This window comes from Perna viridis, chromosome 4 (assembly GCF_037379345.1).
Source record: "Perna viridis isolate PV_CMFRI_1.1 ecotype Kerala chromosome 4, ASM3737934v1, whole genome shotgun sequence".
Taxonomy (NCBI): domain Eukaryota; kingdom Metazoa; phylum Mollusca; class Bivalvia; order Mytilida; family Mytilidae; genus Perna; species Perna viridis.
The window spans coordinates 46,140,478-46,158,079 of NC_142448.1; the positions used below are offsets into that span (position 1 = coordinate 46,140,478).

General features: G+C 34.3%; 1 protein-coding gene and 1 long non-coding RNA gene across 2 annotated transcripts in view; one reads left to right on the forward strand and one right to left on the reverse strand.

Moving 5' to 3' along the window:
- Positions 1 to 17,602, reverse strand: part of LOC148620282 (growth/differentiation factor 10-like) — a 24,646-nt gene continuing 7,044 nt past the window's right edge. Inside the window, exons 2-3 of the mRNA XM_088581048.1 lie at positions 7,053 to 8,092; positions 1 to 740 (exon numbers count right to left, since the gene is read on the reverse strand). Of these exons, the coding sequence (XP_088437174.1) occupies positions 549 to 740; positions 7,053 to 8,092 (1,232 nt within the window). The 3' untranslated portion in view covers positions 1 to 548. The remainder of the gene's footprint in view (positions 741 to 7,052; positions 8,093 to 17,602) is intronic.
- LOC148620283 (uncharacterized) overlaps positions 15,790 to 17,602 on the forward strand; it is a 14,039-nt gene continuing 12,226 nt past the window's right edge. Inside the window, exon 1 of the long non-coding RNA XR_015921764.1 lies at positions 15,790 to 16,072. This is a non-coding gene — a long non-coding RNA (uncharacterized LOC148620283). The remainder of the gene's footprint in view (positions 16,073 to 17,602) is intronic.

The following is a 17,602-nucleotide window of genomic DNA, read 5'->3' on the forward strand; positions in this document are numbered from 1 at the left end:
TTTCAGTATTTAGTTGTAATTTTAATAATAAAATGCTTACTACTAACTTGTAGAGATAAACACGGAGACATGATTTAAAGAACCAAATGTAATTCATATACTTTAAATACTCTGCAATAGACAACAACATATATCAACAGATATAAATTGAAATCCCGTTCGGGATACAAAAAGCATTAAAAAAGAGTAATTTGTACAAAATGTTTCGAACGACGGGTGATATTTAAAATAATTGCTGATACAATGTCAGAATTGTTAGTTTATAATATAATGACACACTATGAATAATTTGATGGGATTTCTATTTTAACCTGAGACAAGGAATTCAAAAGCTCGTTAATCCTGAATTTTCACCCAGTCCTCTACTGGCACAACAACTAATTCTGACCGACACAAGTTCGGTACTGCCCGTTTGGATAATGCCATCACGGCGCAGTGATATGTCAAATTGAGGTAGATTTCAAATCATGCGCAAAACGTCATCACAATTTGCAGTAATTTCCAACACCATGGCAGTGATGCATAATCTTATTTCAAATGTCACATTTCTACCGACATGCACATGAATTGACTGTCATACTTGGATAGTTTTTCAAGACTACATTTCTGTTTTCATCAAAGTAGAGCAGTGTAAGTGAGGACATTGAATCAGGCACACAACATGGCGCCGGGACATCTTTATTGAGTCCGATTGCATGAACCATGCTTTGTATTGTCGCATGATTTGATGGACGAAGTCTCTGAAAGTAGAAAAAAACATAAGAATTCATGCATCATCAATTTAAGATAATTTACATATTAAATGAATTATGAATCAACGACAGTTATTATGTTTCGCATAGTTCAACCAGATACATTTGTACATGTAGTGTGTGGCATCTATATTGCATATAGAATTTCTGTCAAGAGAGAAAAAAAACCAATATAACGAGTGGGGATAAGGGGAGGGGGTGAGCATAGGCCTTCACGTTAACAAAGTTTTAACTGATAAAAGAGGAAGTTAAATCAATCACTCACTCTTGAATCACTGTCCATATGCATTTTGACAACAGTTCGTGAGATTTCGAAAAGACAAATGCATGCTTGGAAATCACAAAAGCTTTTTTTCAGAAGTAATTAAAATGTTATAGACAAGCTTATGAATCAGTTCTACCACTTCTTCTTTCACATGTTATACTTTTCGCATGTAACTACCAATGATTTAATAGGAACATAAATAATAAAATGTCAACTCTTCACCCCCACGGAAAATTTGTCATATCGGGTAATGCCTTAAACACAGCAGTTACACGTTTCAAAGTTTGTTAGCAACTGTATGTTTTTGAAACAGAAGATAATACATCAGAATGAAAAAATGTTAAATAACGTTGAAAAATAAAGTTATATATATATAACGATTTTTTGGAAACATGTCTTTATTTACATACATATGACGTCACAACGGATATAGCAATCCTTTTATCAATTTCCAGTACAGAGGGTATATTCGCTGCCTTTACACCTATGTTATACTTAGTACCAGACTCTTTATGCAGATAGTAATAGCTTCGTCAATTTGTATTGGGTTGTGTTGTAATGCACTGTGGTTATTATTTTCCAAACCTGTAGAGCTTATAAGATATGTAAATCGGCAAGCAGTTAAATAGGTTTGTGGAGAAGATAAACCTTTTCTATTCTGTATATACCACAGTCCGATTTGACCAAAATTAGTCCCAACAATTCCATAGTTATGTAGTTAATATTGCTTCATATTAAAGAACGTTCTAGATTTTCATGTATGAAGTCAACAGTATTTTGTAGATCTTGTAAATTACACTTGGGACTACATGAAGCTAACTACCAAAATGACACATAGATGTCATATATAAAAATAGTAATTCAAGTACGCATCGCCATTTAAAAAAAATGTCAAAGTGCATGAGGACAAAACGAAATAAAAAAAATGAGACAAAAATTATCTTTCCTCCAGCTAAAGTGATAATTAAGTGATTTTTTTTTAACTCCAATGATCAAAATAGAGATTTTAAATTAATGACTAGGAAGGCACTTGAAATACCAACAAGGGGCTCGTATCATTATACTGTCAAATTTATGAATACGTTCTTACTACCATAATAATTTAACCAGTATGTGGTATTGTAAATAAATATGACAAGTTTACTGATAAAAATCTTACAACCTTATAGAGAATTGGTGTCAAATATATGAAAGAGTAAATACAATGGTAGTTTTTTTTCTACATTTTGTAAAAAGGTTTATCCTGGACAACGTCTGAATTCTTTCTGAGCTTGTGAGTTGTATTTTAGCATTGTTGAAGTTATGGTAAATCTGGTGGTACATTATAAATAGCATTGCGTATTCTGTTTCTATTTCCACCCCGGGAAGACTCATATTGAAGTAAATTGTCATGAGTTATGAAATAAGATGATTTGGTTAAATAATGTTTAAGGTATTCCATATCTTTCACTTTGTAGTACAAATACAAAAATACAAAAATACCATTCAAATTAATACTGCTTACTTCGGTATGCGCTACACGTGTGATCTAAATTCAAAATTAATTGTATTCTGAAAAGAAGTATTAAAAAATATTGAAGAAGGAAGCCAAATGATTCTACCGTATGGAATACATGGCATGAATCTTCAGTGTTTTAGGGGTTTTAAAATTCGTAATGCGTGTACAGACTACAGTTATTCATTACGAACTAATTAAAGTTCAGGTTACGTTTTTTATGTTACAAGTTTAGCTGGGGCGGAAAATGTTCATCATCTTTTTAAGCAGATTTTCAATATTTCGTATGAAAAAAAACCTTCCAGTTTCCTTTGATATTAGAGAGTGGAAAATTCTGTAAAAAAAGGGGAAAGCTTATTTCTTATATTTGTGCTTAATATCATACATGTATGTTCTTTATGTACAGTTGAACCTTTAAAAATAAAGGTTAAGAGATAAAATCATATGTCCGCCTGTCAGTCCGTTCATACACACCTGTGCGCTACTCCCAATCACCTGTAAAAGAGATTTTTATTTTTTTTTCAATCATCTAAAGGAATTAGAGTAAAGTAATATCGGAAAAAAATACCAAGAGCTACAAGCCTAGTTATCCTTTTACATGTAGCACAAAGAGTTCAAATTCTGACTTAATGTGATAAATTCGTGAGACAGGGTTCTTGATTTCTCTTGAGCGTAGGGTCATTCCTTGGATTTCATGTTATTATTTTTTGGGGTCTAAACTAACTTATTTTCAAATTTCTTCGTTCATTATATTTCGATTTCTGACAGCAATACAATGTTATGATAATTCATTTTTTGGAATATTTTAATATATAAGGAAGGCCGTACAGTATTTATAGTGGTTTTGCCTGAGTTTTTTTTCCCTTTTTATTAATTTAAGTAAAACACAATACTTCCACCTTGTAAGGTGACGTAAAGGCGTGATCTACACTACTTAGCTTTCTGACGCTGTCTATATATTAAGCATTTTCTGAAAATTTAGTGCCCACACACGAATTTAATAAAACACTCTATAGTTACAATATCAAAGGCTTTCAACAACTAACTTCATCTCGATAGTGCTGATTTAAAGTCTTTAATTGAGTTAAATGCTTAAAATGACTATCTCCACTTATATAAATAAAAAAACTCCATTCGGCGTACACGAAGTTAGAATTTACTGTCAAGTATTATTAATCTAGAGCACATGACTCTACATAATTCAGGATTATGTCCTTCCATTAACATAAAGTCCCTATCTACATGTCATGTACAGAAAAAGTCAAGAATTTTTTTCACCTCAAACAAAAAGTTTGAGGATTACACAAAGTAGATGAAACAACACAAAATGTTCAAATGATTACGGATTCAACAGTGAAAGGGTTCCTATATTTGGACCTGAAAGCCATGGAATGGTAGCCACATGATAATAAAAAGTTGTACAATAAAATGTAATCAAATACTAGTGTATTGGAAGTCAATAAAAAGATAGAAAAATGCTAGGTTCTTTTTTTGGACAAAATTCGAAGTTAATTGGCCAATTTTCTATGTACCCCATGCTGAGGTATTTTTAAACGATAGAATTGTGAAGAATAATTATTAGAAATTATTTGGAGACCATGATAATCGACTACAATTTTCCCTCCTCGAAACAGATGCAAAAACAAATATAGCTTGAAAACCTGAAGCTGTGTAAAAACCCCTAATTACTGAGAACTACACTAGATCAAATTGGACTATTTCCCTTGCTAGGATCTGGTTGATGTATGTATCTGATATGACAGCTGTCTTTCAAATAAAATTGCCCCGTGCATGTCCGGGTGTCAAAATAATAGGCCTGCAGCAGCGCTAAAATAGTGCTCAGAAACCTAGACGGGGGCTACGCGCTGGGTTGTGTGCCCCAGGTGGTGGAATGGGGAACCCCTGGCGTCTTACATGCTGCGGTTCTCAGGCTATCATACGGAAAACCTTACCGCGGACCATAGTGGTGCTGGGAAAGATACCACGTTCCTCGCACGTTAAAAAACACTGCTGTGGTGCTCGATAGGAGTAGGAACCTTTGCGCTCCGCCACAGGAGGCTAAATTGCCCGACATTACCCATCCCTTCCATTTTCTAGTGGCTATCAATATTTGTCGACCCTATTATCCTTGTGTACCACCCCATATTTCATTTCATCATCATCATTTCATGTTCACTTTGTATATATATATGTAGAAGGGTCTGAAAAATTCCCAACGATGTTTGAACAGTCGAATTTGCGAAGCGCCCTAGACCACTCGGCCAGCTAGACTATATGAAAATACAGCTTTCGCTGGCCGGGTCATTCCTCTTCGTAGGATTAATCTAGGGCTGTAACTTAGTAAACGATGTATGGTAGTACGGGACAGCTCATTTTAGATGTTATTATGTAGGAGAGAGGATCAAATTAATGATTGATGTCACAACAAATCAATATTATACAAACGTCTCAGAATATGACGACTCCATTCGCTACACTGCTCCATCTATATAAACGTCTCAGAATGTGACGACTCTATTCGCTACACTGCTCCATCGGATTAAATTGATACAGGGAAGATAACTTATAGACGGGTCTAGAAGACCACAGTTGGCCGAGTGGTCTAGGGCGCTGGACTTCGTGCAGGCGGTGTTGCCATAGATGTCACAGCGGTACGAGCTCGAGTCCCGCTGAGGGAACGACCAAATGTTTGCTCCGCAAATTTGACAGTTCTAACATCGTTGGGAATTTTTCAGACCCTTATATATATTTAAGGCACTGAAAAACGTCATTTGTTGACTGAAAATTTTGCTCATTATATATTTTATTATAGTGTATTAACATCTTTATCGGTATCGTTGTACAATCCTTTAGACTTTATAATTTTTTTGTTTATGCTGCATCGTCATGACTCGACGATCCGATACCCATTAAGTTTGCTGGTTGGCAGACTCCTTTAGACTAATATATATAAGGGTCTACGGTGCTGGACATTGTGCAGGCGGTGTTGCCATAGATGTCACAGCGGTACGAGTTCGAGTCCCGCTGAGGGAACGACCAAAAATTTGCATCGCAAATTTGACAGCTCTAACATCGTTGGGAATTTTTCAGACCTTTCTATACGTTTATATATCTTCCCTGTATCAATTTGATCCGATGCAGCACTGTAGCGAATAGAGTCGTCACATTCTGAGACGTTTGTATAATATTGATTTGTTGTGACATGCATCATTAATTTGATCCTCGCTCCTACATAATAACATCCAAAATGAACTGTCCCGTACTACCATACATCGTGTACTAAGTTACAGCCCTAGATTAACCCTACGAGGAGAAATGACCCGCCCAGCGAAAGCTATATTTTTATATAGCCGAGTGGTCTAGGGCGCTGGACTTTGTGCAGGCGGTGTTGCCATAGATGTCACAGCGGTACGAGTTCGAGTCCCGCGGAGGGAACGACCAAAAATTTGACAGTTCTAACATCGTTGGGAATTTTTCAGACCTTTATATATATGTGTGTGTGTGTGTATGAGGTCTAATGGGATGAAAGAACTCTACCGTTTTACTTGTAAGTGCATTACTATATAGATATAAAGCATGCACGGTTAGAATCAACAGAGTTTGTTGATGCAAATCTTAGTCGCTCCTTCAGCCGTGTTCGAACCCCTTCTCTGCATGCTCTGGTATATATCAGAAAGGGAATTGCAAAAATACATGGATATGGATGAAAGATTCATCAGCTACAGAATTTAAGACCACTGATAAATCTCAGACACCCAATGGTAAGTTCTCTATCGAGGCTCTGCCCAGTTTGAGAACATTGAAATTCTGAGATTTCCCAGTCTTGCATTTTCTAACGGTGTCTGATTTTTTTTCTCACTTTTAAAATTTATTAAGCAGTTATTATTAAGCCAATTCAGAACACCTCCTTTGAATTTGAAAGACGTCAAAAAGCGTATAAATATCGTCCGTTTGATCTCTCCCATGGGTAATATAAGGCAGTTTCACATGGTTGAGTATAAGCTTTAGTGAGGAAATTTAGAATCTAACATTGCTTAGAATGCAAGACAGGGTAATTTTAGACACAAGAGTAACCCCCAACCCAATATGAACATTTGTGTTGCATGGAATCTTGATTTTCACAAATTTTACCCCAGAATTTGTTTTGGTCCGACTTCGCTCGGCCATTGATTCTATTTACGCCATTCTGCATGACCTGAAATCCCTGTTTGCGCAAGAACAACCATTTTTGCTGCCAGACGGACATATCTTTATCCCCGGCTCGCTGCCAAGTGGACATATGTCCTTCACCGGCTTGCTGCAAAACGGACATACTTTACCATCTTTGTGAGGTTTATTTATTAGAGATGGTCAAATGGGTTAAAATCACACTTGCATAATCCAGGTACATGTAGGTACAGAATGAGGTACATACGGTATCACTATAAAAATAAGCAAGATTCAATGAAAAATACCGAGAAGCAAAAATTCTACCAAATCTTCTATGATTCGTTCTAGGGGATCCGTGCATGATCCGTTGAACCAAACAATATAAAATTACCTTCGTCAGAGGAAAAGGACACGATCCTGTGCAATAATGAGCTTCAAAGGATTTAGGGGAAATAATCCAATCACCCCATCCAATGTCTGCAAAATCTACCATGAGCCTTTTACGGCCACACAAACTCTCTGAGTTTACTTTTCTTGCGGAATAAGGGTGAAAGTTTCTCCACTCTGGGGGGAAATATGAATTATTTTTTCTATTACTTTTTCTTTTTTTATTCTTCTTCCGTCGTCTGTGCTTCCTTTTTCCATTTTTACGGAATAGTCCCTTCTTTGGATATGGGATCAACATGGAGTTTCTGATTTTAATTCTACTTTCACTTCTGGTTTTTAGAATATTAGGATGAGTTTGTGGAATGTTAAATCGCTTCTTTGTAGGTTTATAATGAACCGGGTCTTCAGGGATTTCATTCGTTGTTATTGACCGTTTAGCTCTATTTGAATCCAGAGGAGGTGCAGTTTTGTTTAAAGGGTGTAATAGTTTTTTCATACTGTTGTTCGTCATTTCATTTGCGACATCAACAGCTGAACCCGACGATGCTGTCGTCAAATTGGTTGAAACCTTGTCCATCTGGTTGTCTATTATTTTTTCGTCCTCCGATATATCTGTGAGACTTTCCAAATGATCCAAAGACAGGTTTTGTGTGTCGTTAGAATAGATTATCAAAAATGGCATAGAATGTTGTCGTATGAATTTTCTTAAAGTAAGGTGCTTCAGTTGGCCATTTTTTCTCTCAGAAACGAAATTTAAAGCAAACAAATGAGGTTTTTCTCTTCTTGTCGAAACACAGCTTTGGATTGAGCTTGTAATGTCATACCACTGCCACCCAAATGTTTCCGATCTCATTGTGATTTTACCATTCTCGGCCATGTAGTGAGGTGCTATTTCAAACATTCTCATATCAATATCCCTACGCGTGATTTTGTCTATATTTTTGTGCTTTCGTTTGAACAAATGTATCTCTGCACTGATGAGTTTCTCTGTCCGTGCCACAGACGACAAATTGAACAAAAACATCGGTTCTCCATTGAATTCCACTGAAAAATAGAAAGAGTGTGAATATACTGTATGACCCACTGAGCTTATTGCCCACACACCGTCACCAACGTAGGAATGAATATCAACATACTAAAAATGGTAATTCGATGATCTAAACTTGAAAGAAGTTTGACCATTGTATGTAATTATTGTTATTTTTATTAGCTCGCTATTACCAGCCATACATATTTATGTATATGAACAATATTGTACTTCAAAATTACGGTTTGGGGTTTCGAATTAGTTTCATGCACTGCTCTTCATAGAACATCTGCTTCTTTCAGCTGACTATTTATATTGAGCGTTTCACACATGTAAGGTCATATCAATTGAACAATATGTATAAACAACTGTGATTATTTGTTGTTGTTCAATGGGAAAATCTAAAATCATTGAATTTGAATGATTTGTGACATAATTCAGAGATAACTTCCTTACGGACCGTAAAATTAACGCTTCTCTGCATGAGATTGGCCAAGTATTCTATCTTCTTGTCAGACTAAATTATCAGTTTATGACACATAATTTGAATTATTCACAAGAAGAAATATACAAAAAAAATAAAGTTGACAGTTTGACAAAATGGTTTTCACAACTGTTCATTCAAATGAATTTGGTCTAACAAATAAGTTACTTAGTAAGTAATTATACTTACTATGACGTACAATCACACGAGGAATCCATCAGATTTTAACCTATGTTTAAGCAAATTGCAATGAAATATGTTCATTTTTTGTATAATAAAACTTGGAAGAGTATTTATCAATGTTTTTTAGCAAGTGGGATCAAGCATGGTAGAATTCTTGTTGTGTACATGTCAGGGTAATGTTAGATGATTAGAATACCTTAAAAGAAACTACATGCATGTAAAACTTGTATCAGAAGCATAGATGCGTCCGCCCCTTCACCCGCGTACTAAAAAATGGTTGATTATGTGGTAAAAATTGAAAATTGATACAGTGTATCCCCATAAGCCGGTCAGCACCCCTCCCCTTTTAGAACTAATGGATCTGCCACTGCAGGAGGAGTGCATGGTATAATTCTGCTCAACCTTCGCATAAAACAGAGAGCATTTTAAATCCCAAGTGCATTCTTACTAAGTTTTCAAAATTTTTAATATTGATTACTAGTTTTATTATTTTCGTGGAAGAACTTTACTGAAAATGCATACATGTATTTTTTTTCAATAAAAAAAATGTTATGTTGTAAAATATATAATCACGTCGTCATAAATAAGTGATTTAATATGAAAGACAGAGTGGGCTAAATGACCAAACGTAGTATAAAATAAGGGACTTGAAAACAACACGTTTTGGTCAATTTATTCTGATTCTACCTTTCTTGAAGGTCATTAAAGTTTAATAAGACATTATTATTTCAATAACATTCCAAGTTAAACTCAAAAATACGCAGAATATCATAGTATAATACATACATAAATATACAACGTTAGACATAAAAATGAATCGGCGAAGGCAAGATGTTTCTATTGAATGTTACTATAATTGGTCTGAACTCATATGACCTTTAGAGTACAACACGCATAGCATAACATTATGAATCAGTCTTGTAAAGGAAGGTAACATTTTATTGTTTTTTCATATTTTTTCAAATCATGATTGACGTTTTAGTTTTAAGTTTGATGAATTAGCTTCAGAAAATCTTTTCTATAGTCAAAAGATAATAAATAACCTTTAATGTACAATACAAACCAAAATGTGATAAAATGTCTGTGATAACTTTTCAAAATGCACATAAAAGTCAGTCATTATATTGTTTCCTATGTGAGGTTTAAATTTACGTCAATTAGAGAATAAAACAGTTTAAGGTTCTTATTCGCTTTACGACATCCTTTACTTTTGTTTGACTTCATGACCAGCGCTGTAAAATCATTACCCGACATATCAGTATACAAATAAATAATAAACACCCGCCCCCTTAATCTCGTCATATACTTTCAATAACTAGTATAAAAAATCATAAAGGTACTTGTATAAAAAAATAAACATTTCAACAAAGATTAATGAAAAAAAAAGAAAATTCCTACAATCGTTTGGTATATCGTTCAAAAAAAAAAGCAAATCACTCTCAATTTCATATGAGTAAAGTTCCATAATAGGTGCGGATCCAAGGACGGACGCGCTGTACGTACACCCCCTAACTTGTGAGAAAAAAAGGCATGAAATCTATATATTTTTTTACAACTTCTACCCCACCCAATATTTTTTTTGCTTCGCTTCCTTTGGTTTTAATTCTTTTTATGTCCCCCTTCCTAACATTAAATTCTGCATCCACTACTGCATGCACATCTTCAAAAATAAAAATCAGAAAATTACGAGGAAAAAATCATATAGAAGATAACATTAAACATTCAGCAAAGTTTAATGGGTATTGCTGAGAGCATTTTTGAATAATTGTCCTATAATGGAATAAAATTCAAACTTTTCATAAATAAAAAGACCCCTATCTCGGAAACATCGTAAATATATAAAAATCTATCTCCTCCTCAGACCTACAACCGCTTCCTGATTTATTAACTATTTCCCTTAAAGCTCGGAAATAGGTAATATAATTTCTGTGCAGGGGTAAACTCTCCTTACTGGTAACTAGGCTGTACAGCAATGAACACAACAGCTTCATATAATTATATGAATACTGAGCAGGATTAAGGACAATATGATGAGTTGGTTTTTCGCGTGTTTTTTTTTTACCAATGACCACCCATGTATGTAAAACGCAAAATAATATTATCCCGGGGAAAATAATATGCAGACGAACTTTAGTAGGGTAATTAATTGTTAATAACCAAAATATAATCAAGAATGCCTAAGAACGCATAGATTTAAAGAGTTTGCGGACGAGGTAACTCTTCATGCTTTCTTGGAACGAGTGATCATATTTTGGTTATTCACGACAACCAACTGATTATCCTACTGGGAACATTCGATAAAACACTGCTGTCTATATAATAATAATGTTTTATTCCTGATTGTCCCACTTTTGAAATTTTGATAGTTCTCATTGCCTCATACATAAAGTTTCCCATGTATTTTAGGATAGAAAATTGCTAATTAAGTGCCAGTCCTTATAAAAATCAGACATTGCTAATGGTAAAGTGATTCATGGAGTAGAAAAACCCCACCAAACAAACAATGCTTGTTTGGTCTACATATGCTATACTTTCACATAACAATAGTTGTTGCTGCATTCAGATTTGTCCTTTTTAGAGAATCAGTTATTTACATGTACCTACCACTAAAATCAACCAAATAAAACCAGATCAAGAACGATAACTCTTGCAAAGTGCCAATATCATGTACAATCTATATATTTTTTTATCCCAAAAGCGCAACAACCAAATGAAAAACTGACTGGTTATATGCTCAGTAACTGTTTCTGAGTAAGGAATAAAACTGAACTCGGTGGGTTTTTGACATTCATGAATCACCTACTATTGACTGCTAGTTAATAAGTTAATCGCATTGTTTATTTGCACAAGGTAATTGGATGTTAACTTGATATTATTCAACTAAGAAGTAACATGTTTTCTGATTGGATAAGATTCCGTCCATCGTCTCATAGATTGACTATGACGACATCAACCTTTGTTTCGATTATTAATTTACTCGTTGAATTGAACTATAAGGAATGACTACAATATGTTTTGGAAAAAAACACCAATGCCCTGACTCGCAGGTCATTAAATATGCACCTCATTTTTGACCTTCATAGGCAGAACAAGTAGTACAGTCATTTCTTCGAAAACACAAGTACATGTGCTATTGACTACATACATGTATCATTCTCGATATAATATCAATAACAAATCAATCCTCTAATATTTGAAATTTATCACTAAGTCACCTGCAAATTAGACTCCATGTCATTACTATATTACTGACCACAAATCATTAGTAACACTGACCATATTTCATTCATGTAACATTGATCACATATTCCAGTAACAGTGACCACATATCCCCCTGTAAAATTGACCACATATCATTCCTGTAACATTGACCACATATTACTCCTGTAACAATGTGAAAAAAAACCAATATTGGTCATTCACCACTCCAGTTATATTAACTGTCCACATATCACCCCTGTCCAATTGACCACTTTCCACACCAGTAATTTTGACCACATATCACTCATGTAAAACTAACCACATATAACCCACGAACAATGACCACAAATCACTACTTTAATACTGACAAAATATCATTTCTGTATTATTAACTACGTATCACTCCTGGAACATTTACCTCATATCATCCCCGTAATATTGACTACACTTTATCACTATATCATTGACCACATATCACCCCTATAATATTGACCATATCATTCCAATCGGAACTACACGCCAATTTCCGCTACACTAAAAAATAACCACGGATGCAGAAAGGATAATTTATTCTTGAAAAAAATTGCCGGGACTCTAGTCCTACGCGACTCAAAAAAAAGTTAAAATTATAATTTTAGAATCGGATCGGTCAAATTCCGGACACATTCTTCCAACTTGTGCCTCCGAGGTTTTTTTGTGTAACTAGATAGGCCGAGGAGTTCCGGTTGCACATCATTCCTGTAACATTGACCATACATAACTCCTGTAATATTGACCACATATCACCCCGTTCCATTTACAACATACCACTCATGTTATATTGACCACATATCACCCCGTTCCATTTACAACATACCACTCTTGTTATATTGACCACATATCACTCATGTAATATTGTCCACATATAACCCAAGAACAATGACCACAAATCACTCCCGTAATATTGACCACTTATCCTTGTAACATTGACAATAAACCAACCCATGTAAAATTGACCATAGATCACTCCTGTAATATTGACCATATATCATCCCTTTAATATTGACCACATTTTATCCCTACAACATTGACCTCATATAATCCCTGTTAGATTGACCACATTTTATTCCTACCACATTGGCTACATATCACTCCTGTAATATTGGCCACATATCATCCCTGTATTATTGACCACATTTTATCTCTGCATCATTGGCAACATATCACTCCTGTAATATTGACATCATATCACTCCTGTAATATTGACCACATATCACTCCGGTAATATTGACCATATATCACCACAGTTAAAGTGACCGCATATAACACATTTATACCTGTAATATTGACCAAAAATCACTCCTGTAATATTTGTTATTTATCACTCCTTTTACATTGACTGCATATTTCTTCTGTAATATTGACCAAATTTTATACCTCCAACATCGACCACATGTCTCTCCTGCAATATTGACCGCATGTCTTTCCTGTAATATTGACAAGATATCTCTCCTATAATACTGACCACATATCATCCGTGTAAAATTGACCACTTGTCATCCCTGTAATATTGACCAAATATATCCTGTAATATTGACCACATATCCTCCCTGTAAAATGATCTTTTATCATCCCTGTGACTTTGACCAAATATCACTCTTACAATACTGAACACATATTTCCCTATAATATTGACCACATATCATCACTGTAAAATTGACCACTTATCATCCCTGTAATATTGACCAAATATATCTCCTGTCATATTTACCCCATACATGTGCGACTCATTTTACACTGACCACATATCTCCTCTGTAATATTGACCACACACCATCCCTATAACACTAACCATATATCACTCCTGTAACACTGACCACACATCATTCCTGTAGTCTTAGAAAACAAAACAGATAATTATGGTGAAATGCAACAAACGCAGCATCGTATAACTTTTATAAAAATAGTAAATACTTACAGAGATCATCAAAAGATCTTTAATAAGTGTAAACACACCGTAAAGTAAGCTAAGAAAGGCCCGACAAAACAAAGCAATAAAATCCACGGTAACAGAACGATGACACTTTTTCAAAATAAAGTAAATGTCAAATGACGACACGAAGACACATTTATGATTGTGAACAGGCGCATGTCTTTGGTGGGGTTAAACTAGTTTTGTAAGGACTTAACCATCCTCCTTTAATGTAAGGTCAAAACAAGAACTAACACACCATAAAATTCACTCAGTAATATATCCAATTCTCCTTCATGGTATTCCTCAACATACAACATATCCAATTAAAGGACGCTCGCAGTTACTGAAAGCTAGTTCAGAACATATTTAAGAATGATGATAATACCATCAAAACTACCAGCATCCAAAATAATCGGTCACTAAAATTCCAGTGGTTTGGATTTGGAGTAGCAACGTCAAGTACTAAATAGTTATGCTGTATTGCAATACGAAACAAGAGACCCACAGGAGCCTGAATGGCTCACCTGGTTCATTTTCCTCCTTCAAAGGCAACAACTCTAATAAGAAGTCGTCCTTCAACTTTGATGACCCACTGGACTTAAGCAGGCCCTTTCATAGGAATTATTTCATCAAATAATGGATATATTTTATATCTATCATAGCTTCCAAAATATTGGCAAAAAATTGCCATATTTTGCCTATCAAGGGCAATAAATCTAACAAGGAGTCATCCGACAACTTGACCCAAAGAGGCCTTATAGTTTATCATAAAGGTCATTTCGTCAATTGAGTTTTTCTACCTATTAGTTTTCAAGATAAAGGTCTGAAAACTTCCAAAGGCAATAACTCTAACAAGGCGTCGTCCAACAACTTCAGTCCAAATACACTTTTGTAGTCCTTTCCATAAACATAATTTTATCAACTATTAAGTTTTCTTTCTACCTATTACAGTTTTCTAGAACAAAGGCTGAAAACTGCAAAAAAAACTGTCATTTTCACCTTTCAAGGACAATTACTCTAACAAGCAGTCATCCGACAAACTATGATGATTTTTGTAGGCCTTATCATAAGGATCATTTAATTAATTAATTATTTTTTTGTCTATCAATTATTATTTTCAATATATTGGCTGAAAACTGCAAAAGTCACAAAACTAAATTGGAAAATAAATGGACCTTCCTTCTCCAGCTTGGAGAGTTCATTTGGTCAAAGTTGTCAAACACTATTTGAAATGTGAAAAATGAGAGGTTTTGCAGTAATAACGTCAAAAACTAAAATAGCATTGTGACGTCATGATTTACGATCAATTTCACACTTACGACTTTTTATGAAACCGACGCCTGTGGTCTAAAATAGCGGCCCTGTGTTTGACTGATCAAAAGACAACGTATGTGCATAATACTCTAAGAAATCTCCTTGCAATGTGTCATACAATTATATTCTGTAGTTTCACAGGAGAAGATTTTTCATTTCTACATTTATACTAAAAATCAAGGTGGAATACTAGTATGTCTGTGCTAATTAAATGATATCATATATAAGGAATGCTAACATGATATAACATTTCGGTATTACACAGTAGCTAGACAGTGACTTAGTCGATCGGATATTGTATATCAGGGTATATCCCCGAGTAGCCGGACTTTATTGTTTCTAAATAAACTGACGCCAAGATGATTCCGTTGGTGTGTAACATATTGTGAACAATTTTAAGCCATTGTAAACGGTTGAATAGATTGAATTTAATGCTGTGTGTCGATTTGTGTAAGCGTGCCTGATATTATCATAAGAGCATCTGCTTTATCAAGTAGGTTTTTTCTGCCATCTGTCATGATGTAGATTATATCATAGCTTATTCGTCGTGACCAAGCATTAGCAATAATACTGATGCACACTTAAGAACACACATTTACTTATAAACTATATCCAAATCTGAATAGACAGACAACGATGAAAGGCTTGTTTGTATTTATATTTCGTTTCTGCAAAACGAAATCAAAGTGCTCAGTCTAAAATACTAGCGACCCCAGCATTGACTCGCATGTATTAATTAGTGCTGGTGAATAATATTATGGACATGGATTTATCACTTAAACGGCTGAATGGTAGTTGTATATGTTCGTTTATTGTCAAAGAAAAAAAGCGTCATTCAACACAAAAGCCGTCGACTAACTGGTAATTATATAGCATTTAAGCTGGTAAAAGTACAGTATTAATGTATGTTTTGAGGACATAAAGTCTTCCGAAAATGTCTTTGTATGTCTAATCATTTTAACCTGATATTACCTTGAAAAAGTAAAAAATACTCTTTCTTTAAAGATAAGGTAGTAAATAAGAATTGACAAACATTGAAAAAAAAAGAAAAGGCTTAAGAAGGGGAGGTTACTTAGCATACTTATCGATAAATTGTAAAGTAATGCATTAAGGGATAACCGACATCATAATATGAATGTTTTGCAGTCACGAGTGAGTAACGAGTTTTACGGGATAATATATTACGTGTGCTCATACTTTTAAATGATAAATATAAAAAAATAAGAATCTTTGGAAAAGTCTTCGAGACCTTTATAGAACGTACTGGTATCTAGAACGACCAGGCTAATCAGACTATGATAGCACATTTTGACGAATGAGGTCACTATTAAAGTGTGTGATTAAACATAAAATGCATTTTTTACAAAATTCTTATCCAATTTTGACTTATAATTTATAGATATGACAAAATTTCATCACAATGCGCTCACAAAAATTGACAGATGAACAAAGTGAAAACTACAGGCCAGTGAGGGCACCAAATCCACATCACTGGCCCTAAAATGATACATCATAGTGCAACAAACAAGAAGTCCACCACGTTATATAAATCTTCGGATTCTTAGCACTCTATCAAAGCTGTTTCAACAATCAAGTTAAAAAATAAGAATCGTAACACATTTATGCTTTATATCACTCAAATCAAAGAATGGATTTATATCTTGAATATACAAAAGCACAGCCAAATTTACTTTTAAATTAAAGTCAAAGATCGCACCTGCGTATTTTGTTTTGACAAACATCGCTTTTTATAACCTTAAAGTCATAACAAATTCTTCTGAACTTCATAAGAGTCTACATGGTGTTTTTGTATTGTTTGATAATCTTTTCCATAAACGAATAATCCAATCTCTATCCTTATTCACCAGGGGGTGTATTTTCATTCATTTTTGTCGACAGTGACAAAAATATACAACAACACTGTATTTATTATCAAAGCAGGACCTCCATGTAAGATTCAGTGTAAGGCCTTCTGCCATCTTCTACAAATAAGCCTCTTGTAATCAACTCAAGTAAACCGTATATAAATGTGGAATTCAGACGAGGATGGATCAAACTATATAGACGCATGCTATTGCGTTATTTATCATATCTTATTTATCATTTATTTATTTTTATGTTTTATTGAGTTTAGTTTTGTCTTTCGGCTAATACGCAGCTTTAACTAATTTGAAATCATTACTTAGAAATATAATAACTGTCACTGACATTTGATTTGATCTTGTGTATAGAAAAACGAATGTTTTGTTACACAGTAACTTATCAACATAAATAATCGCAGAATTTTAACAGTCCTTTAATATGATTGTTTAATAAACTGCTATTACATTTTTAAATACATGTACTTGTAAAGACTCAAAATGCTACCAACGAAATTCCGAGTTAAAGGGA